The sequence below is a fragment of the Durio zibethinus genome, chromosome 17 (genome assembly GCF_047325235.1).
Source record: "Durio zibethinus cultivar Kanyao isolate XHJ-2024 chromosome 17, ASM4732523v1, whole genome shotgun sequence".
Taxonomy (NCBI): domain Eukaryota; kingdom Viridiplantae; phylum Streptophyta; class Magnoliopsida; order Malvales; family Malvaceae; genus Durio; species Durio zibethinus.
This window is the reverse complement of record NC_143178.1, coordinates 21,429,345-21,448,274: the sequence shown is the minus strand read 5'-3', so window position 1 is coordinate 21,448,274 and position 18,930 is coordinate 21,429,345. Positions and strand designations below refer to the sequence as shown.

Below are 18,930 nucleotides of genomic sequence, written 5' to 3'. Positions count from 1 at the left end.
ACCATCAAGAACAAGTAACCCATCCCACTCATTACGAATTTGTTCGACCAACTTAGGAGTGCAAGGTGGTTCACCAAGCTAGATTTGAGTTCGGGCTACTATCAACTCAGGATCATGGAAGGAGATGAGCCAAAGACAGCATGTGTCACTCGGTATGGTTCGTATGAGTTCTGGGTGATGCCTTTCGGACTCACGAATGCTCGAACAACATTCTGTACCCTTATGAACAAGGTACTTCAGTCATTCTTTGATCGATTTGTTGTGGTTTATTTAGATGACATTATGATCTACAACTAGACCTTGGAAGAGCATGTAGACCACTTGAGACAGGTGTTCGATGTGCTACGGGCGCACAAGCTATTTTTCTAGAGGGATAAGTGCTCATTCGCCCAGCAGGAGATCCTATTCCTTGGCCATATAGTGAGAGGTGGCAGGATACGCATGGATGAAGGTAAGGTGCACACCATCTTGGAGTGGTAACCGCCAGCCAAGGTCACTGAGTTGAGATCATTCCTTAGGCTGGTTAACTACTATAGGCACTTCATCAAAGGTCACTCAGCAATAGCCACGCCATTGACTGACTTGCTCAAGAAAGGGAGAGCATGGAAGTGGAGCGTAGGGTGCTAGGAAGCCTTTGATAGGTTGAAGTAGGCTGTGACAGAGGAGCCAGTCTTGGCTTTGCCAGACCATGCCAAGTCATATGAGGTGCATGCAGATGCATCAGACTTTGCCATAGGGGGCATGTTGATGCAGGGGGGACATCCAATCGCGTTCGAGAGCAGGAAGCTGAACGAGACTGAGCGCAAGTACACGATTCAAGAGAATGAGATGATTACAGTGGTGTACTGCTTGCGCACTTGGTGCTATTACCTATTGAGGTCGAGATTCGTGGTTAAGACGGACAATGTAGCGACCAGCTACTTTCAAAAACAGAAGAAGCTATCCCTCAAGCAGGTGAGATGGTAAGATTTTCTTATAGAATTTGACTTTCAGATGGAGTACAAGCCGGGACAGGCGAACCTAGTGGCAGACGCCTTGAGCAGGAAGGCTAACCTTGCTGCCATTAGCCAACTAGAGGGGTCCTTGGTGCCGCGCATCAAGGAGGGACTTGCGTATGATCCTACAGCCAAGGCTCTAATGGAGTATGCCCAGTAAGGTAAGACTAAGTGATTTTGGATGCATGATGGTTTATTATACACCAGGGGCAATAGACTGTTTGTGCCGCAGCACGGGAAGCTCCGTAAAGAAGTTTTGCAAGAATGCCATGATTTAAGGTGGGTTGGACACCCCGGAGTGAGCCTCACCTTGGCGCTGATCGAGGATTGGTACTACTGGCCGCACATGAGGGACGATATGAAGGCCTATGTGAAGATTTATCTTGTGTGCTAACAGGACAAGGTGGAGCTCAAGAAACTAGGTAGTCTCTTGGAGCCATTGCCAGTGCCAGAACGACCACGAGAGAGTGTTTCTTTGGACTTTATAGTCGTTCTACCCAAAGCAGAAAGGTTTGGAAGCATCATGGTAATGGTAGACTGTTCCAAGTATGGAATCTTTATTCCAACAACCAAGGAGTGTCCAGTCGAAGAGGCAGCTCGATTGTTCCTAAAGAACATGGTTAAGTACTGAGGGGTGCCGAGAACCATTGTTAGTGATCGGGACAGGCGTTTCACGGGTAGGTTCTGGACTGAGTGGTTCAAGCTGTTGGGGTCAGACTTGAACTTTTCCACCAGCATGCATCCGCAGACCAATGGGCAAACAAAACGTGTGAATGGACTATTGGAGGTCTACCTCAGGCACTATGTGAGTACCATACAAATGATTGGCCAATGCTGCTAGATGTTGCGCAGTTTTCCTACAACTTGCAAAGGAGTAAGGCAACGAACCAGAGCCCATTTGAGGTTGTGACAGGGCAATAACCACTAACACCCGGTTTGATTGCTGCATGTTATACAGGGTCGAATCCAACAGCATACAAGTTTGCTAAGGCATGGCAGGAGCAAACTGACTTGGCCAGAGTCTATCTACACAAGGCGACAAAGAGGTCGAAAAAGTGGGCAGACCAGAATAGGCGGGACGTGCAGTTCCAGGTTGGAGACTTGGTGTTGGTGAAGCTGCATCCCATTGTGCGCCACAGGGGGTTGCACAAAGGCCTAGTCTGGAGGTATGGGGGACCTTTTCGAGTAGTCAAGAGGGTAGGCAAGGTTGCCTACAAGCTGGATATGCCACCCAAGCCGAGGTTAAACCCGGTGTTCTATGTGAGCATGCTCAAGCCATTCCAAGAGGATGAGAGAGATCCAGGACGGACAGAGTCAAAGTGTGCGTCATTGGGAGCAAGGGCCTCATATGAGAAGGAGGTCCACAACATCATAGCTGACCGGGAGGTGAGACGGAAGAACAACCAACCAAGACAAGAGTACTTGGTGCGCTGGAAGGGACTTTCGAACAGTGAGGCGAGCTAGGAACCAGCAGATGACTTATGGCAATTCGGGGACTAGATCAGGCAGTATCATGCAGAAGATGCAACGAGGGTGTTGCGCAATCAGGTGGGGGAGAATGTCACGCCCTGGGCAGGCGTGCTAGGCACATCAGGGGCACTAGCACGCGAGTCAGAGGTTGAGGCCTATAGACCAGGCGTGCTAGCGGGTATTTGCGCGCAAGGCCTATGAGACGAGGCTAGAACGCCCGCCCAGCTTGCAGGCCAGCCCGTGAGGCCAAGGCCTGGTATTCAGGCTGCCCGCACCACATCCAAAAGGGCCCAAGGTGCTAGATACACAAGTGAACATTCTGGAAGCTTGCAGGATCAACAGGAGCCTCCTGGTAGATTTAGTTGACCCTAGAAATCAAGAGTTAAAATCCTGATTGATTGTAATTTGTATAATCCCATGATTTTAGCCTTTATTTTAGGGATATTACCATTAAGTGTAGTTGGAGCCTCAACTATAAATAGAGGACTACTCCACCCTCATTTGTACACCATCAAACACTTCTGTTTCAATGAATATACAGCATATTTTAGTATTCTGTTTTGTTATCATGTTTCTCTTTAACTTGCGTAATCAGCCTTTCTTATTGTTTTAGTGTTCGTACACTTGTGTTTTAGGTTGATTTAGGCATAAAAGAGAAGATTTCAAGTTTATAACCATACGGATTCTGAGTCTAAGGTCAGAGCCCGTGACACTAGCCCTAGCTAAGCTATCTTGAAATATGGGGTTTTAGTTGTGAAAAGATCCAATCCAACAAGAGTGAAAAGAAGACCTGAAAAGATAAAAGCAACATATTACATATACGGAGAACATGCACGGTAAGATGAAATCTCCAATTCACCACACCTAAATTAATCAAATCTCACCTTTTTCTTTCTTAGAAATTTATTTAACTTAGCTAAGTCCATCAGAGGAGGGTAATTAAAGCTGATTGAAAGAGAAATATATGGCCTTTCAAAATGAAATTACTAGAGATGTGTGTTGCCGATCTCTCAACTTATTTTATTATTTTTTTATAAAAAATATCACAACTTAAAACTATAAATAAAAATATGAGAAAGGATTATAAATGTTCTTTGCTTGTGAAACTCTTATATTCAAATCTTAGTAAAAGGAAAATTTTGGATTCATATTATGAGCCATATTATCATCACCCTCTAAACATTTAATCAAAATTTGCTTTAATAATTAAAATTATGAAATGAATTAAACCATTGCGAGCTGGTCAGCAATGACGACTTTAGAGATTAAGTTGCAATAAAATATCTAGCATATCGAGACAGAAACGCATAAATAACGTGCAATGGGATGGCACAACTTATAGATGGCCGGAGGCTTAGGGAGGACTTTAGGCTTGCCTACTGGTAATTAATGCTAGCACACTTCTTCTACATGACCCTGAACAAAAGTTAACAATCCAAAGAACTAAAAAGAAAAAGAAATACTGATTTCTTTGTGGAAAAGAACATGGAGAAGACTGAGAAGGATAGCGCTACAGCTACAGATAAACCAAAGGTTAACTACAGAGGAATTAAAGCCATGCCCTTTATCATAGGTGCGGTAGCTCCATTTTTCATCATGGTATTTGTTATTTTTTCTCCTTTATCTCTGATTAATCTTGTATCGATCCATTAATAACTACAGGGAATGAAACTTTTGAGAAGCTGGGGACTACTGGCACCTCAAACAACCTTTTGGTTTATCTCACTACTGTCTTCAACATGAAAAGTATCACGGCTACAAATCTGGTTAATGTTTTCAATGGTACCTGCAACTTTGCTACCTTGATAGGTGCTTTCTTCTCTGATACTTATTTCGGCCGATACAAGACGTTGGGATTTGCTTCCATATCCTCTTTTCTGGTGCCGATTCTTACTATATTTAGGCCTTTATAATTAACTCATGCCAAAAACATCTAATTCTGAAATAATTTTTCCTTTTTCTTACCTGGATGAAGGGAATGGTTCTAGTTACACTAACAGCAGCAGTCTCAAAGTTGCATCCTCCAGCCTGTGACTCCAGTGAAAGTGGAACTTGTCCTGGGCCAACACCATGGCAAATGGCTTTTCTGTTGAGCGGATTGGGACTTATGGTAGTTGGAGCTGGTGGTATCAGACCATGTAACCTGGCCTTTGGAGCAGACCAATTCAATCCTGAAACGGAATCCGGAAAGAGGGGAATAAGCAGCTTCTTCAATTGGTACTACTTCACCTTCACCTTTGCCATGATAATATCTTTGACAGTCATTGTCTACGTGCAATCCGATGTGAGCTGGGCTTGGGGTTTAGCCATTCCTGCGTTTATGATGTTCTTATCATGTGTGACGTTCTTCATTGGTACAAGAATTTATGTGAAAGTGAAGCCAGAAGGTAGTCCGATAACAAGTGTGATTCAAGTCATAGTGGCAGCAGTTCGGAAGAGGCAATTAAAGCAGCCAGAACAACCATGGATCTCCCTTTTTAATCATATTCCGAAAAAAACTATCAACTCCAAGCTTTCTTACACTGATCAATTCAGGTAAATCAACCTGGCTTCTTGATTCAAATTTTTGCACAGCCCCATTTTCCTTCAAAAGACCATTGACATGAGACACTGCCCGGTCTTGCTTTACTACAAAATTGACTCATTGTCAACCTAAAGTGGTCTCCTTTCTTCATAGCTTTCATTCAACGATAATAAAATGCATAATTAATAAATGAAAGGATTTGATATATTAGATGGTTTTCACTTTAAAATGTTTTATATATTTTCCTTTCTTTGACATTCCCCATTTGAACCGATGCTAAAATCTTCCACCTATCAAGGTTCCATATTCAAGTTAATTTGTCTCTATGAATAAAAAAAGACTTTTGAATTAAAATTAAATAATTATTCAAATGTGTATTATTTTATTATAATTTTTTGAATTTTCAAATATTTATTTTCATTCAATTAAATTATTAAACATATAATTTTATCCAATTAAACCGTCTATTGAACAAAATAAATGTTGATAATTAATTAATTTTCATTTAATAAATGTTTTATTAAATGAAAATAAATGTTTGAAAACTCAAATCTCAATTGATTGCAAAAAAAAAATATATAAAAATTTAAATAATTATTTAATTCTAATTCAAAAATTTTTTATACTGAGATTGCATTTGGAACTAAACGCAGCTGCGTTTATTATGAAAATTCGTGTCAACTGCATTGTATAGTGTAAAAATGTGCATTTGGGTAACATGAACGGTACGGTGTAAATGGATTTTCACGTGCTGAACCTCAAAATTTTGACTGGTGCTTTGTGCTACAGTGAGAAAACTCGCCTCTGCCAATTCCTATTTTTCCAAATAAGCCCCCTATTTCATTTTTTTTTTCTTTTGTTTTTGCTCCTGACTGCATAAATGTATTGTTAATTATTGTCTTTTTTTTTTTTACTTTGATTTTTTTACTTAAAAGTTTTTAATATTTCTTGCCATTTCCATTTTTTACAAATTTTATTTTGAATAAAAATAATTATTATCTTCTAAATTATTATCAATTTAAATAAATATATTATTAATTTTTTAAAAAATAATTTTTATATTATTATCAATTTTATTAATTTCAAAACATTTAATAACAAAATTATTATTTGAAATAAAAATAATTTTAGTAATTTTAATTATTTATTATTTTTATAAATATCAAATTATAAGTTAAATTTTATTATATATAAGTTTTAATTTAATGTTCTTAATGATCATTTTTTATTTTCATTATATCTCATCTCATTGCTCATGTTATTTTTGCATCCAAACACATATCTCTTTATTGATTTAATCTCATCATTATAATATCCAATCTTACCACTATAGTAATAATTTTACATCCATCGTTGCTGTCAATATTATAAAAAATAATCTCATTGTCCACTCAAATGAACCCTTAATCCTATTGAATCTTATTGGCAGAACCTCCTTGTTTCTTGTTCAACCAAGAAAATGATAATTCTGTCAATTAAATGGAAGCAACTTTGAACTTCTGGCTATAGAATTGCCCCCAATAAAATTTCTACTTATACTTTTCCTACCTGTCAATGTCTTGATCCTAAGGAAAAAAATTAAGAAATGTGTATAGAATCAATTTTGAAACTATTACAACAATTTACTATTGGGATTATAATTTATTCAATTTTGGAAGCTTTATGCATTCAATACTGGCGCTTTCAAACCACCAAAAACATTGACATTTTTTTTTTTATTAAGAAAGTTATAGCTTTAAGTTAGGAGAAAGGATTGCAATTATTTAGATCTGAACCGAGTATGTTGGATGCTATCTCTTAAGGGTGATTATATTAACCACTTGAATTAAACATATTAAAAAATTTATTTAGGCTTCAAAATGCAATCCAGGTTACATGTCTTTGCTAGTTGACACAGCATATAATATCAGTATGAGGCAAAGCTAAATTCTCTGGTTTTTTTTTTTTTTTTTGGGGGGGGGGGGGTAAACAGGTTTCTAAACAAAGCTGCAATACTAACCCCTGAGGATAAAATCAACTTGGATGGATCAGCAGCCAATGCATGGAAACTTTGCAGTTTGCAGAAAGTAGAGGAAATAAAGTGCTTGATCAGAGTTGTTCCCATATGGGCAGCAGGAATAATATACAATGTGGCCATGGTCCAACAGCAAACATATGTAGTTTTCCAGGCCCTTCAGTCTAACAGACGCTTTGGCAATACAAGTTTCAACATTCCAGCTGCATCATTCGGTATCTTCAACATGATTGGCCTTACTATCTGGATACCTATCTACGACCGTATAATTGTTCCATGGCTCCAAAGATACACCAAAAAGGAAGGAGGAATCACACTACTCCAAAAGATGAGCATCGGCATGGTTCTTGCCATAGTCACCATGGTTATATCTGCCATAGTTGAAGATAGGAGAAGAGCCCTTGCTCTCAGCAATCCAATTGGCATAGATTCAAAAAGAGGAGCAATTTCTTCTCTGTCAACAATGTGGTTAATTCCTCAGCTAACTTTAATAGGAATTTCTGAGGCATTCACCATAATTGCCCTAATCGAATTCTACTACAAGCAGTTTCCTGAAAACATGAGAAGCATTGCCGGATCTTTTACTTTCATTGGCCTTGCATTATCTAGTTATCTGAGCAGTCTCTTGATATCAGTAGTTCATAAGATCACAGAAGGAGCTCCAACGGGGGAATGGTTGCCTGAGGACCTCAACAAGGGGAAGTTGGACTACTTTTATTACTTGGTTGCTGCATTGGAATTCCTGAATTTAGGGTATTTTATAGTGTGTGCAAATTGGTACAAGTACAAAGAAAGTGGTATCAATACCCCAGAAGTTCGCATGGAGAAGATGCAATCTGAAAATCCTCTTGTTTGATACATGACTATCCATTAATGTTGCTATAATCCTTGGGAAAGGGAAGATTATTCAACTTTCCATAGTTTTATATCACTTTCTTATGGTAAAGATGATCTACAAAAGCTGTAAACATGTAGTTGGAACTTTGGTGGATTTTAACTTTTCTGAGATCATCAAAACTAATGTGAGTGACATGAATTACTCTTCAATTGAGTAGAAAATTGTACTTAAAATTATCAAAATTTAAATTCTGATCATTAGAACAAAGAGTTCAATACTCTACCAATTATCAATGCAGCTGTTGATTTCTAATATTTTGTTTTTAAAATTACATTCAACGCAGTTTAATCATATACATAATATTTGATAATATACCCCACAAGCTGAATGATATATAATGTGAAAAACACTACGAGGCTAGTCTTTTGATTTTAGAGAACCATAAATTTAAGATCAAACAGAAAGCAAAGAGAAATCGATGTTTTCTTTGGTAACCAGGCGTAGTCTTGAACAAGGAGACCACTTCCCTTTATGTTGAATTAAATGGAAGGAAAAGAGAAAAACAAAAACACAAGAAGAAAAGAAAAATCTTACCATGCAATTGCAAGAATATCGAGATGCGATATTATGGATCAAAGAATCTGAAGAATTTTTTATTTTTTTAATGATTTATGAAATTTTAACTGGATATTATATTACAATATTTGAATTAATTATTTGCGAAATGATTACTTTATTTATTTCCAAATTCCAATGTTACTTTACATTGGTTGTTAACCATATTTAAAAACAAAAAATATTACATCGGTAGTTAACTATAGTCTCACCCCACCCTCACGGATCATCGGCTGATCCATGCCATGGAGACTTTGCGGCAGACATCAAATATAAGAGGTGAAATGCCTGTTTAGAGTGCTGCGTATATGGGCATCAGAAATCATTTATTGCGTCACCCTTGTTCAACTACGTAACTATGCTGTCTTCCAAGCCGTTCAATCTGATAGAAGCTGGTTGAGCCGAGTTTCGACTTAAAGGTATTTTGGGAAATATAAAGAAGGGAAGAGAGCTGTTAGATACAAAGGTAAGATATGTTTTTTGTGTTTGTACTCTTATACGTAAGTTAGAAATTAGGATAAAATTCTTCTTATTTTGTCCTATAAATATACCTTTAAACCATAGAACAAAAGGATACAACAATCAGAGAGCAATTGGATAGAAAAATAAAGAAAAAAGTGAGAGTAAGAGTTTGACAGCAATTGGGTGAGAAATTTTGACGAAATTGCCAAGATTTCGGTGTCCAAATTTAGAATCTGACAACCTACACCTAAATTGAGTTGAGCTGCTTCCCAAGTCTTTCCGGCCAGTTTTATGCCTGCAACCGAGCTCTGCTCCAGCCACCAAGCCGAGCCGTGGTAATTTGGTATTATTTTCTTTTTCTCCATTTTATTTATTTATTTTTTATGAGTTTTGTTTATTTGGTTATTATTTATTCATTTGTGATATATTTCATTGATTTTTTCTTTAAAATTTTAGGAAAATTGTTAGGGAAGTTAATTTTAAATTATGATAAATATAAAATAAAATTTTAATAAGATTTTGATAATAAATAATAATTATCCTATGATGAAATTTAGAAATTACAAATAGTTAATTTCTAGAAAATTTCTAGGAGATAAATCATTTTTTTTTAAAATTTGACCTAAATAGAGGAAAATTTTAGATAAAGTTTTAATAACAATAATTAATATTTATTTTCAAATTTAAATAAAAAATCTAAATAAATTTAATAAAAATTTTGGAAATGAATCAACAATTATTCTAATTATGAGATTCTTAAAAATTTCAAATGGTAAATTTTCTAAAAAATCTCTAAATAAGAAATTTTTTTAAATTTAACCCAAATAGTGAAATAATTTAGATGCAATTTCAATAAAATAATTATATTTCTTTTTAAATTAAAAATTAAAAATTAAAAATATGACTTTAAAAAAATTTTGATGTGAAAATATACGATGATTATCCAAACATGAAATCTTAAGAAAAATCATAAATTGCTGAATTTTCATAAGATTTCTAGGTAAAAAGTTTTTTTTCTAAATTCAATCCAAATAGTGGAAGTATTTAGCTAAGACTTCAAAAAAAAAATTATCATATTATTTTTTTTAAAGGATAAATGATGAATAAATGGAGACTAAATTTTAGGAAAGATATTTCTAAATTAGGCCTTGATGGTGAAAATTTTAGAAATAAAACTTGTAAAAATAAAATAATTTTCGATGATAAAATTCTTAGTAATTACAAATAGATGATTATCTAAGAGTTTTCTAAGTGCGAAAATATTTTTAATTTTGACCTAAATAGTGGATAAATCAGATATATTTTCAATAAAACAAAAATTTAATAAAAAATAAATGATTAAGTCAATTTTCGATGACAGGGCCTTTTCAATTAAACAAATGAGATTTTTGAATACTTTTGAGGTGAGAAAGTATTTTAGGATTTTGCTAGATCGGTGGAGAAGTCTTGAAAATTATTTTCAATATTTAAATATTAAAATATATACCATCAAAAGTACGATGATTATTAGGATAATTTAAAATTAAATGATACCATCTTATGATGAGCATTGTGGGGGGTGCTATAACCTTTCTCACATGTAACTGAACTCCTAAACTTAGTTCTGAAATGTAGACCAGAACTTATTTTTTTAGGGATCTTTAGTCAAGCTTAAGATATCTTTAAGAGGATAAATTCATTAGGTGGCCAACTAAAGCTTAAAAAAAAATTGGTGGTAACTTCTTAAATTATATCTAGCTATAGATTTATGTATTTATTCATTATGACAATTATTAATGGTACCTCCGAACTTGGACTAATTTTAAGTTGCCTTTTTTTAGGATTAAATAGATCCAACACCTTACTAATAGAGTCCTAACTCTTAACCATCTAGCCTTTAGATTTTCATCTAATCTTTCAATGTTTGGATAGTAGAATTAGTCGCCTTTATTTGGTTCTACATGGTTTGGACCTGTTGTTGAAGTGTGTTGAACCTAGTTCCTTCTATCATCACTTGATTCTTTTTATTTTTACCTAGGTTGGTTGGATCGTTAAGCTTTGATACCAGTATTGTTATGGATTAAGGAAAAAGAAATAGAATTTAGAAAAAAACTAAGAAAGAAGAGTAGAAAATAGAAGTAAAGAGGAAAAGTGTGATTTCATTTTCATATTTTGAATTTGTTATAAATCGTTTTTTTATAATACATCACTTGTCTATACACTGAATTTAATGACCAATCAAATACATTCAAATGTCATATAATAATTCATTAAGCTAGCTAACAATATTATTCGAATATTGCTCCTATAATAGTAGTGGCTACTCATTTAGCGCCTCCAACAATGTTGCCAGCTCCTTTATCTCCATTCATTCTTCTAGAATCTACCTCTTCAAGTACTCACCTCATTTTTCCTATCTCTACTATTAATTCCTTTCCATTATAAACTGTAGCCTGTAATTTGCCCTTTGCTGTTAATTTAGTTTTTTTACTAGCTATGCATAGCAATTTCATCTCACTAATCCATCATCTTCATATTTTATTCATTATTTTGATAGTTGAAGCACTTTGTTCATTATTCGAATTTTAACCAAAAATAATTATGCCACTTGAAGTCGTGTAATTACCATAGCTTTTTAAACCAAAAATATGTTGGATTTCATTAATTGAACTCCAAAGAAGTTACACCAAATTCAACATTTTTTTTCTCATTAAAATCACTGCTGCAACATGGTTTCATCATGGCTTCTCAGTGTTGTATCCAAAGAAATCGCCAATAGTGTCATTTTAATGAATGGTCATGATGTTTGGGCAAATATTCTTGATTATTTCTTACAGCAGAATGCTCCTCTCATCTTCAAGATTCAATGTTTCATAACTAATCATATAAAGAAAAATGATTCAGTGGCAACTTATTACACAACTCTTGAAGTTTTGTGGATTGAGTTAACATTTACATTGTTTATCCCACTTGTTCTTATGGTGCAATCCATGAAATCAATGCTATGCAACAACATGATCGTTTGATCTAATTTCTTATGGGATTTAATGACTATTATGCTCATGAGGGTCAATGATATTCTAAAAATATTCTGGTAATATTCTAGATTGATGATACTATTCTAGTAATATTCCAATAATATTTTAGATTGATTTGATATTAATTTAAAGAATATTAGATATTGATTTAGTTGATTATAGGAATTGATTTAGTCATTATTTCTATTGATTGTATTTTTTTTTATTTTACCTCTAAATAGGCTTTAAGCCTCATTGTAATACACAAATCATTACAATAAATTTTTCAACATTGTCTTGTTTTTCATAGTATTAGAGTTATTTCATGGTTTATTCTGAAGGTGAATCACCTTGGAATAACCAATATTTGCTTATTCTTATCCTTGGTTTATTCTCCTTTTTAAACTACATTTTTTTGTTTCTACCTTTCAAATTTTTTGGGTTTCTCTTTCCATCTTCAAGATTTATCTTTTATATTAATACTCATAACTTCCCAAATCTTCATTTTTTTTCAAGAGTTTAATGGTAGGTATTCAATAAAAAATATATATAATTAATTTCCATTATCCTTGATGGAAATAGCTATAATAGGTGGGCTACAGCTATATGTAGTTATCTAAAAAGAATGAAATTATGACTTATTATTATTGAAGAACGTAAAGCACTAAAAAGAAGAAAAAAGAATCTGATAATAAATTTACAAATCAGCTAGAGGAATGGGAAAGTAAAAATCATTGAACTCTGACATGGTTCACCAACACCACTGTTTCTTCTATCAATGTACATTTTGAGTGATTTGAACTTGCTAAAAATACTTGAGATTTTTTTGCTATACAGTACAACTCAAGTATCTTTGCTCATCAATATCATATTTTAACCACTTTATCTCATCTTTGTCAAGAACCAAGTTAGTCAATTGATGATTGTCATTCTAAAATGCAACATTTATAGGATATGCTTGAAATTTCTTAGCCAAAATTCAAAGATGAAAATGATAATGGTAATTTTATTACTTATCGAAATAATATTCGTCTTATTCAATTCCTAATGGCACTTTGAGATGAATTTGAAAATATTAAGTCTTTACTTTTGCACAAAAATCTCTTACCAACTATGGATAATACTCTTATAGAATTGATATATGAGGAAACTTGGTTGGATATGAGTCGAACTTATAGTGTTGATACTATTGTTGCTTTGCTACTTAGAAAAATACTAGCTCTACTTTCCACAAGTCTTGTTCATGATGTGGGATGACTAATCATTCTGTTTAGAAATGTAAAGCTAAATATCATTATAACGATAGTCTAATTCATGATCCTTGCACTAACAAGATTGTTGTAGTAACAAACACTAAACCAAACACTTCTGAGTCTTTTTTTGAGGCCATTAGAATCTCCACCACTAATCTTCAAATTTTGTTCAATTAAGTATTATTTCAATCTCATGCTCCTACCATGTATGCTACCACATAAGGTAATGTTTGATTGTTTGATACTGTTTGTAAAAATCATATCACTACTGACATTTTTTTGTTCAAAAGTAAGATACATGTACCTAATGACACAATCATTAAAACAACAAATGGATCTGTCTTAAAAGCTAGTCATATTGGTAATATTGAAATCTCAAAACTATGTATATTTAACACTTACTTTATTTCTAATCTTACCTTAAATTTGCTTTTTGTTGGCCAACTTTGTGACATTGGTCTTGATTTGCATTTTTCTCAACAATATGGTTGTATTGTGTAGGATCCTCAAACAAGTTAGAAAGTTAGGACAGGGCATAAGGTTGAAACACTGTTTAAGCTTGAAACTTTGAAAATTTTACAACATTTGCTTATTGTTGCTACAATCAACGCTTCAGTTTCTTTAGATTTATGGCATTCTAGGCTAGGACATGCATCTAATTCTTGAATAAAGTCATTTGCTTCCATTGGTGTCTTAAGTGATGTTTTTCATGATATTTTTTATTGTTTATCTTATCAACTTGGAAAGCAAAGTACTTTTTAATAAAAGTGATTCTATCTCATCTGCTCTTTTTTATTTAGTCCATTCTGATATTTAGGGTCCAACTCACACACCAACCTTAGGAGGTTCACATTATTTTGTTATATTTATTGATGATTTCTCTCGTTATACTTGGATATATTTATTTAAACAAAAAACTAAAATTTTATCCATTTTTCATGAATTCAATAACATGATACAAATTCAATTTTTTAGAAAAATAAAAATTTTTAGGTTTGACAATGCTGCTAAATATATAGAATTGACTTTCGTAACTTGTTAAAGGATGATGAGACTCTTTCTTATAAGTCTTACCCATATACTTCACAACAAATAGTCGAGCAAAAAGAAAACATCAGCATGTTCTTGACACAGTTCGTGCCATTCTCATTTTCTATTTTCTTCATGAACATTTTTAGGGTAAAGCTGCTTTCACTGCTATTTATATTATTAATTGTGTTTTCACACTAGTAGGCACACAATCTCCCTATAAGTGTTTGTACAATAAGGCACCTAATTATCATTCTCTCAAAGTTTTTAGATGTACTTGCTTTGTTCCACCTCCTACTCATAAAAGGACTAAACTTGAACCTAAAGTTAGATTGTGTTATTTTTTAGGTTATAGTATAGAACACAAAGGGTATAAGTGTTATGATCCAGTGTCTAAATGTCTTCGCATCTCAAGACATTTAATATTTTGGGAATATAAAAAGTCTACTAGTGTGTCTTCATTACATTCACCATGTTCTTCTCCATGTTTTTTTACATATTTATCTTTTGATTTTTCTTTAAATAAAAAGACTATTATAGGTACTTTTGACTCAAATAGTGATCTATCTTCTTTTACTCCTACTATATCTAATATGTCTGAGGCTTTTATTGATACAGTTGTCCCTTTCCCATACATACTGCCTCTACTTCATCGTTCTACCCGGGTAAGAAAACCCAACACTTAACTTCATGATTTTCGTTGTATTATGTTTTAGCCATGTTACATAAACCTCACAATTTTCGTAAAGCTATCTTTAATCCTATGTGGCAACAACTAATGGCAAAAGAGCTTAAAGCTATTGAAAAAACTCATATTCGGGATATTGTTAAATGACCTTTTGATAAGTCAGTGATTGATTGTAAGTGGGTCTACAAAATCAAGACTAGATTTGATGTGTTAGTGGAACGTTACAAAGCTCATCTTGTTGGTCGAAGATTTACACAAGAATATGGCATGAATATGAAGAGACTTTTGCCCCAATTGCACGTCTCACGTCTATTTATTCACTATTAGCTGTTGCTGTAGCTAAAAAGTGACCAACCTTTCAAAATGATGTTAAAAATGCCCTTCTGTATGGTGATTTTACTTAGGAAGTCTATATGAATCCACCTTTTGGTTCATTTATACATTCTAACATGGTCTATCATCTTCGACGTGCTTTATATGATCTTAAACAATCCCTTAGAGTTTGGTTCTTGAAGTTTAGTACTACTATTGCATAACTTGGTTTTATATCTAGTAATCATGATTGTGCCTTTTTTACTTGAACTATTGAAAATGGTACTACTTTTTTTTTACTTTATGCGGATGACATGATTATTACGGGTAATGATGCAAATGGTATTCAAGATATGAAGACTTTTCTTTATTGTAAGTTTAAGACGAAAAATCTTGGTCCTTTAAGTTATTTTTTCACTAGTGATTCTATTGGCTTACATTTATCTCAAACAAAGTATGCTTTTGATTTTATTGCTTGAGCAGGTTTAACTGATAGCAAGATTGCATCATCACCACTTGAACAGAACTTGAAACTTTCTTCTTTTGATGGTACACCACTTTTAGACCTTTTTTTGTATTGAACTTTGAAAGGTAGTCTTGTATAATTGATAGTTACTCATCCAGACATTGCCTATATTGTTTATCTAGTTAGTTAATTTCTGTTTGCTTCTTGATCTACTCATTTTGTTATTGTCCTTTAGATCCTACGATATGTCAAGGGTACTATGTCCCATGGTTTACATTTTTTATATAGTTTCTCCTTAGACTTGAATTGTTATTATGATGCTAATTGGGTAAGAGATCCTACTGATCGTCATTCTACCATAAGCTACTATTTCTTTCTTAGTTCTTCTATTATTTCTTGGTGAAATTAAAAACAAACTGTGGTGTCTCGCTCTAGCTCTAAAGCTGAGTATTGAGCTCTTGTAGATGCCACATCAAAACTTCTATGGTTACGATGGCTACTTCAGGATATGGGTGTTTTTCATCACTCGAGTACTCTTATATTTTGTGATAATCAAAGTGCCATTTAGATAGCTCACAATGATATTTTTCATGAGTGTACTAAACATATTGAAATTGATTGTCACTTCATTCAGCACCATCTGTTTACTTAAACTCTTCAACTTGTTTTTGTTATCAGTGTTGATCAAAAAGCGAATATCTTCACCAAATCACATTCACATGGTTAATTTTTTGTCAAAGCTTCCAAACTTAAGTTGACCTCCACGCCACCATCTTGAGTTTGAAGGAAAGTGTCAATGATATTCTAGTAATATTATGGCAATATTCTAGATTGATGATGTTATTCTAGTAATATTTTAATAATATTCTAGATTGATTTGTTATTAATTTAGAGAATATTAGATATCGATTTAGCTGATTATAAGAATTGATTTAATCATTATTTATATTGATTGTATTTTTTTATTTTACTTCTGTATAAATAAACTTTAAGCCTTATTATAATTCATAAGTCATTGCAATAAAGTTTTCATTATGTCTTTCTTTTACAATGAGAAAAGTCAAATCTTGCTTATGAAATCATTACCTTTTGTCCGTAAAGCACACTCACTTGTTTTGCAAAAAGAAAAGCAACGGTCCATTTTTATGTATTCCTTTAATTCTTATCATGATCAATCACCATGGTTGTCATCAACAACATCAATCCATTTTCTTTTGTTTCTTGTTCCAGCATCCAACAAAGGTCAAAAGGGGGTTGGCCTTTTTACATTATGATTTTTGTGGACGAGATGGATATTCTGAATCTTGTTGCCAGAAACTAGGAATTCCAAATTTTTAAGTAGATACCACTCAAGCAAAAGGAGAACAAGCTCCTAAACTCGGTATCAATTTAATCAACCAAGGCGTGATACATCCAAATTGAACTCAACCCAAGGAAGTCATAACTGATCTGTTGCAGTAGTCACTCACCAAGGCAATACTGGCTTGAGTCATGGCTCTTCATTGATTCAAGAACAAGTTCAAGAGCTCTTGGCTCTAATTGAAACAAGTAACTTTAATTCTTCTAATTCTCTAACCAACATAACATGTGTTGTTTCGTGTCTTTCTTCTCTGACTACTAAGTCTTGGATTGTCGATGCTAGTTGCACTGATCACATAACACATCATCTTGACAATATGCAAAATGTATATGAGCATAAAGGTCTTCCAATTAAATTACCAAATGATAATCAAGTTCCTATTTCTCAACTAGGCCCTTTGAGATTTACTACTAAATTGTGTTTAAATCATGTTCTTCATAAACATCCCTTCAAATTCAATCTTCTGTCCTTTAGTTTTATTACTAAGGTATTGCAATGTTTAGTTCAATTTTCCCTGATTTTTGTATATTTACGACCTATGGATGAAAAAGGTGATTGATTTAGCTAGAGAGCAGAACGGTCATTATTACCTTGATACAAATTCAACATCACTTGCAATCATTTCTCCTGCGACAAATTTGCAATTATAGATTTTTGGCATTGGCTTCTAGGTCATCATAGTCAGAGTATTGAACATAAATTCTCCTCTTTAAACAATAATATTTCATTTTCTAAATAAATGTTCTTGTATTGTTTGTACTTTGGTAAAACAATCCAGATTTCCTTTTTCTCGTAATTGCATTTCTACTACTAATTATTTTGAATTAATTCATATTGATATGTGGGGATCATATGGTACACCTAACCTTAGTGGAGCACACTATCTTTTGACTATTGTGGATGATTTTTCACAAAGTACTTGGATTTTTTATTGCAACATAAATCTAAAGTCCAAACTCACATTTGAAAATTTTTTGCTATGGTGAATACTCAATTTAAAGCCATCATTCATAAAATTCAAAATGATAGTAATCGATTTGAATTTTTATTTAATCCTGTACTGGATGCCAAGAATATTCACTTGATTTGACTCCTCCCATAACTAAAACTCAAATGAACAATAATGTTCCAAATATCAACCTCATAACCTGTGCTCAGGCATTCTCAACATCAAACCTGACTGCCTGCACGTGGTGAAGACTATTTTTGCTGAATGCTAAATCTTCATTATCTTGTCATTCTGCAAGTACCTTTTTTCCAATTAAGAAATGTCTCTCTTATAATAGATTTTTTTCATCTTATTGTGCTTTTCTCCATGCTTTATCACCTAAAATTGAGCCCACTTCTTTTACACTAGTTGTTAAGTGTTTTCAATGGACAAAAGCCATGCAAACTGAGCTTAATGCCTTGGAAGAAACTAACACATGATCTGTTGTGCCTACCACGTGATAAGAAACTTATTGGGAGCAAATGGGTATATAAATCAAACACCACTCTAATGGTAGTATTGAACATTACAAAGCTCGACTTGTGGCTACAAGCTTTACACAAATTAAAGGAGTGGATTATATAGATATTTGCTGCAGTTGTAAAATTAATGACGGTACGAGTACTTTTAGCTACTGCTGCAGTTGTAATGGCCTCTACAACAATTGGATGTGCAAAATTGCTTTTCAAATAAATAGTTTGAGTCAATTTATCCTTCAATCGAGAAAACATGATTTGGAAATAGTTCACGACCTACTTCGCTACTTAAAAAAAGACACCTGGTCAAGGAATATTCCTCCCATCTAGCTCCCTTACTCTCAACGTATATTGTGATTTTGATTCGGCAAGTTGTCCAATAACTCGTCGCTCCAGTAATTGTTACTGTATCTCTCTTGGTGACAATCTTAGATCTAAGAAAAT

The 18,930-nt window shown here is 33.6% G+C and overlaps 1 protein-coding gene across 1 annotated transcript; it reads left to right on the top strand.

The window, feature by feature from the left end:
* The first annotated feature begins 3,806 nt into the window (after window positions 1-3,806).
* On the top strand, window positions 3,807-8,134 carry LOC111289268 (protein NRT1/ PTR FAMILY 2.10-like). Its single transcript, XM_022880169.2, has 4 exons — window positions 3,807-4,038; window positions 4,128-4,345; window positions 4,441-5,000; window positions 6,962-8,134. The coding sequence occupies exons 1-4, from the start codon at window positions 3,951-3,953 to the stop codon at window positions 7,857-7,859; spliced, it is 1,764 nt and encodes a 587-aa protein (XP_022735904.2). The 5' UTR covers window positions 3,807-3,950; the 3' UTR covers window positions 7,860-8,134.
* Window positions 8,135-18,930: the final 10,796 nt, after the last annotated feature.

What these genes read in the sequence shown, in the direction of transcription:
- LOC111289268 (XM_022880169.2), top strand. Translation starts at nt 3,951, where the DNA reads ATGGAGAAGACTGAGAAGGATAGCGCTACAGCTACAGATAAACCAAAG. An exon ending in AGCCATGCCCTTTATCATAG is followed by an intron (nt 4,039 to 4,127) that starts GTGCGGTAGCTC and finishes TAATAACTACAG; the next exon opens with GGAATGAAACTTTTGAGAAG. An exon ending in TCTTACACTGATCAATTCAG is followed by an intron (nt 5,001 to 6,961) that starts GTAAATCAACCT and finishes GGGGGTAAACAG; the next exon opens with GTTTCTAAACAAAGCTGCAA.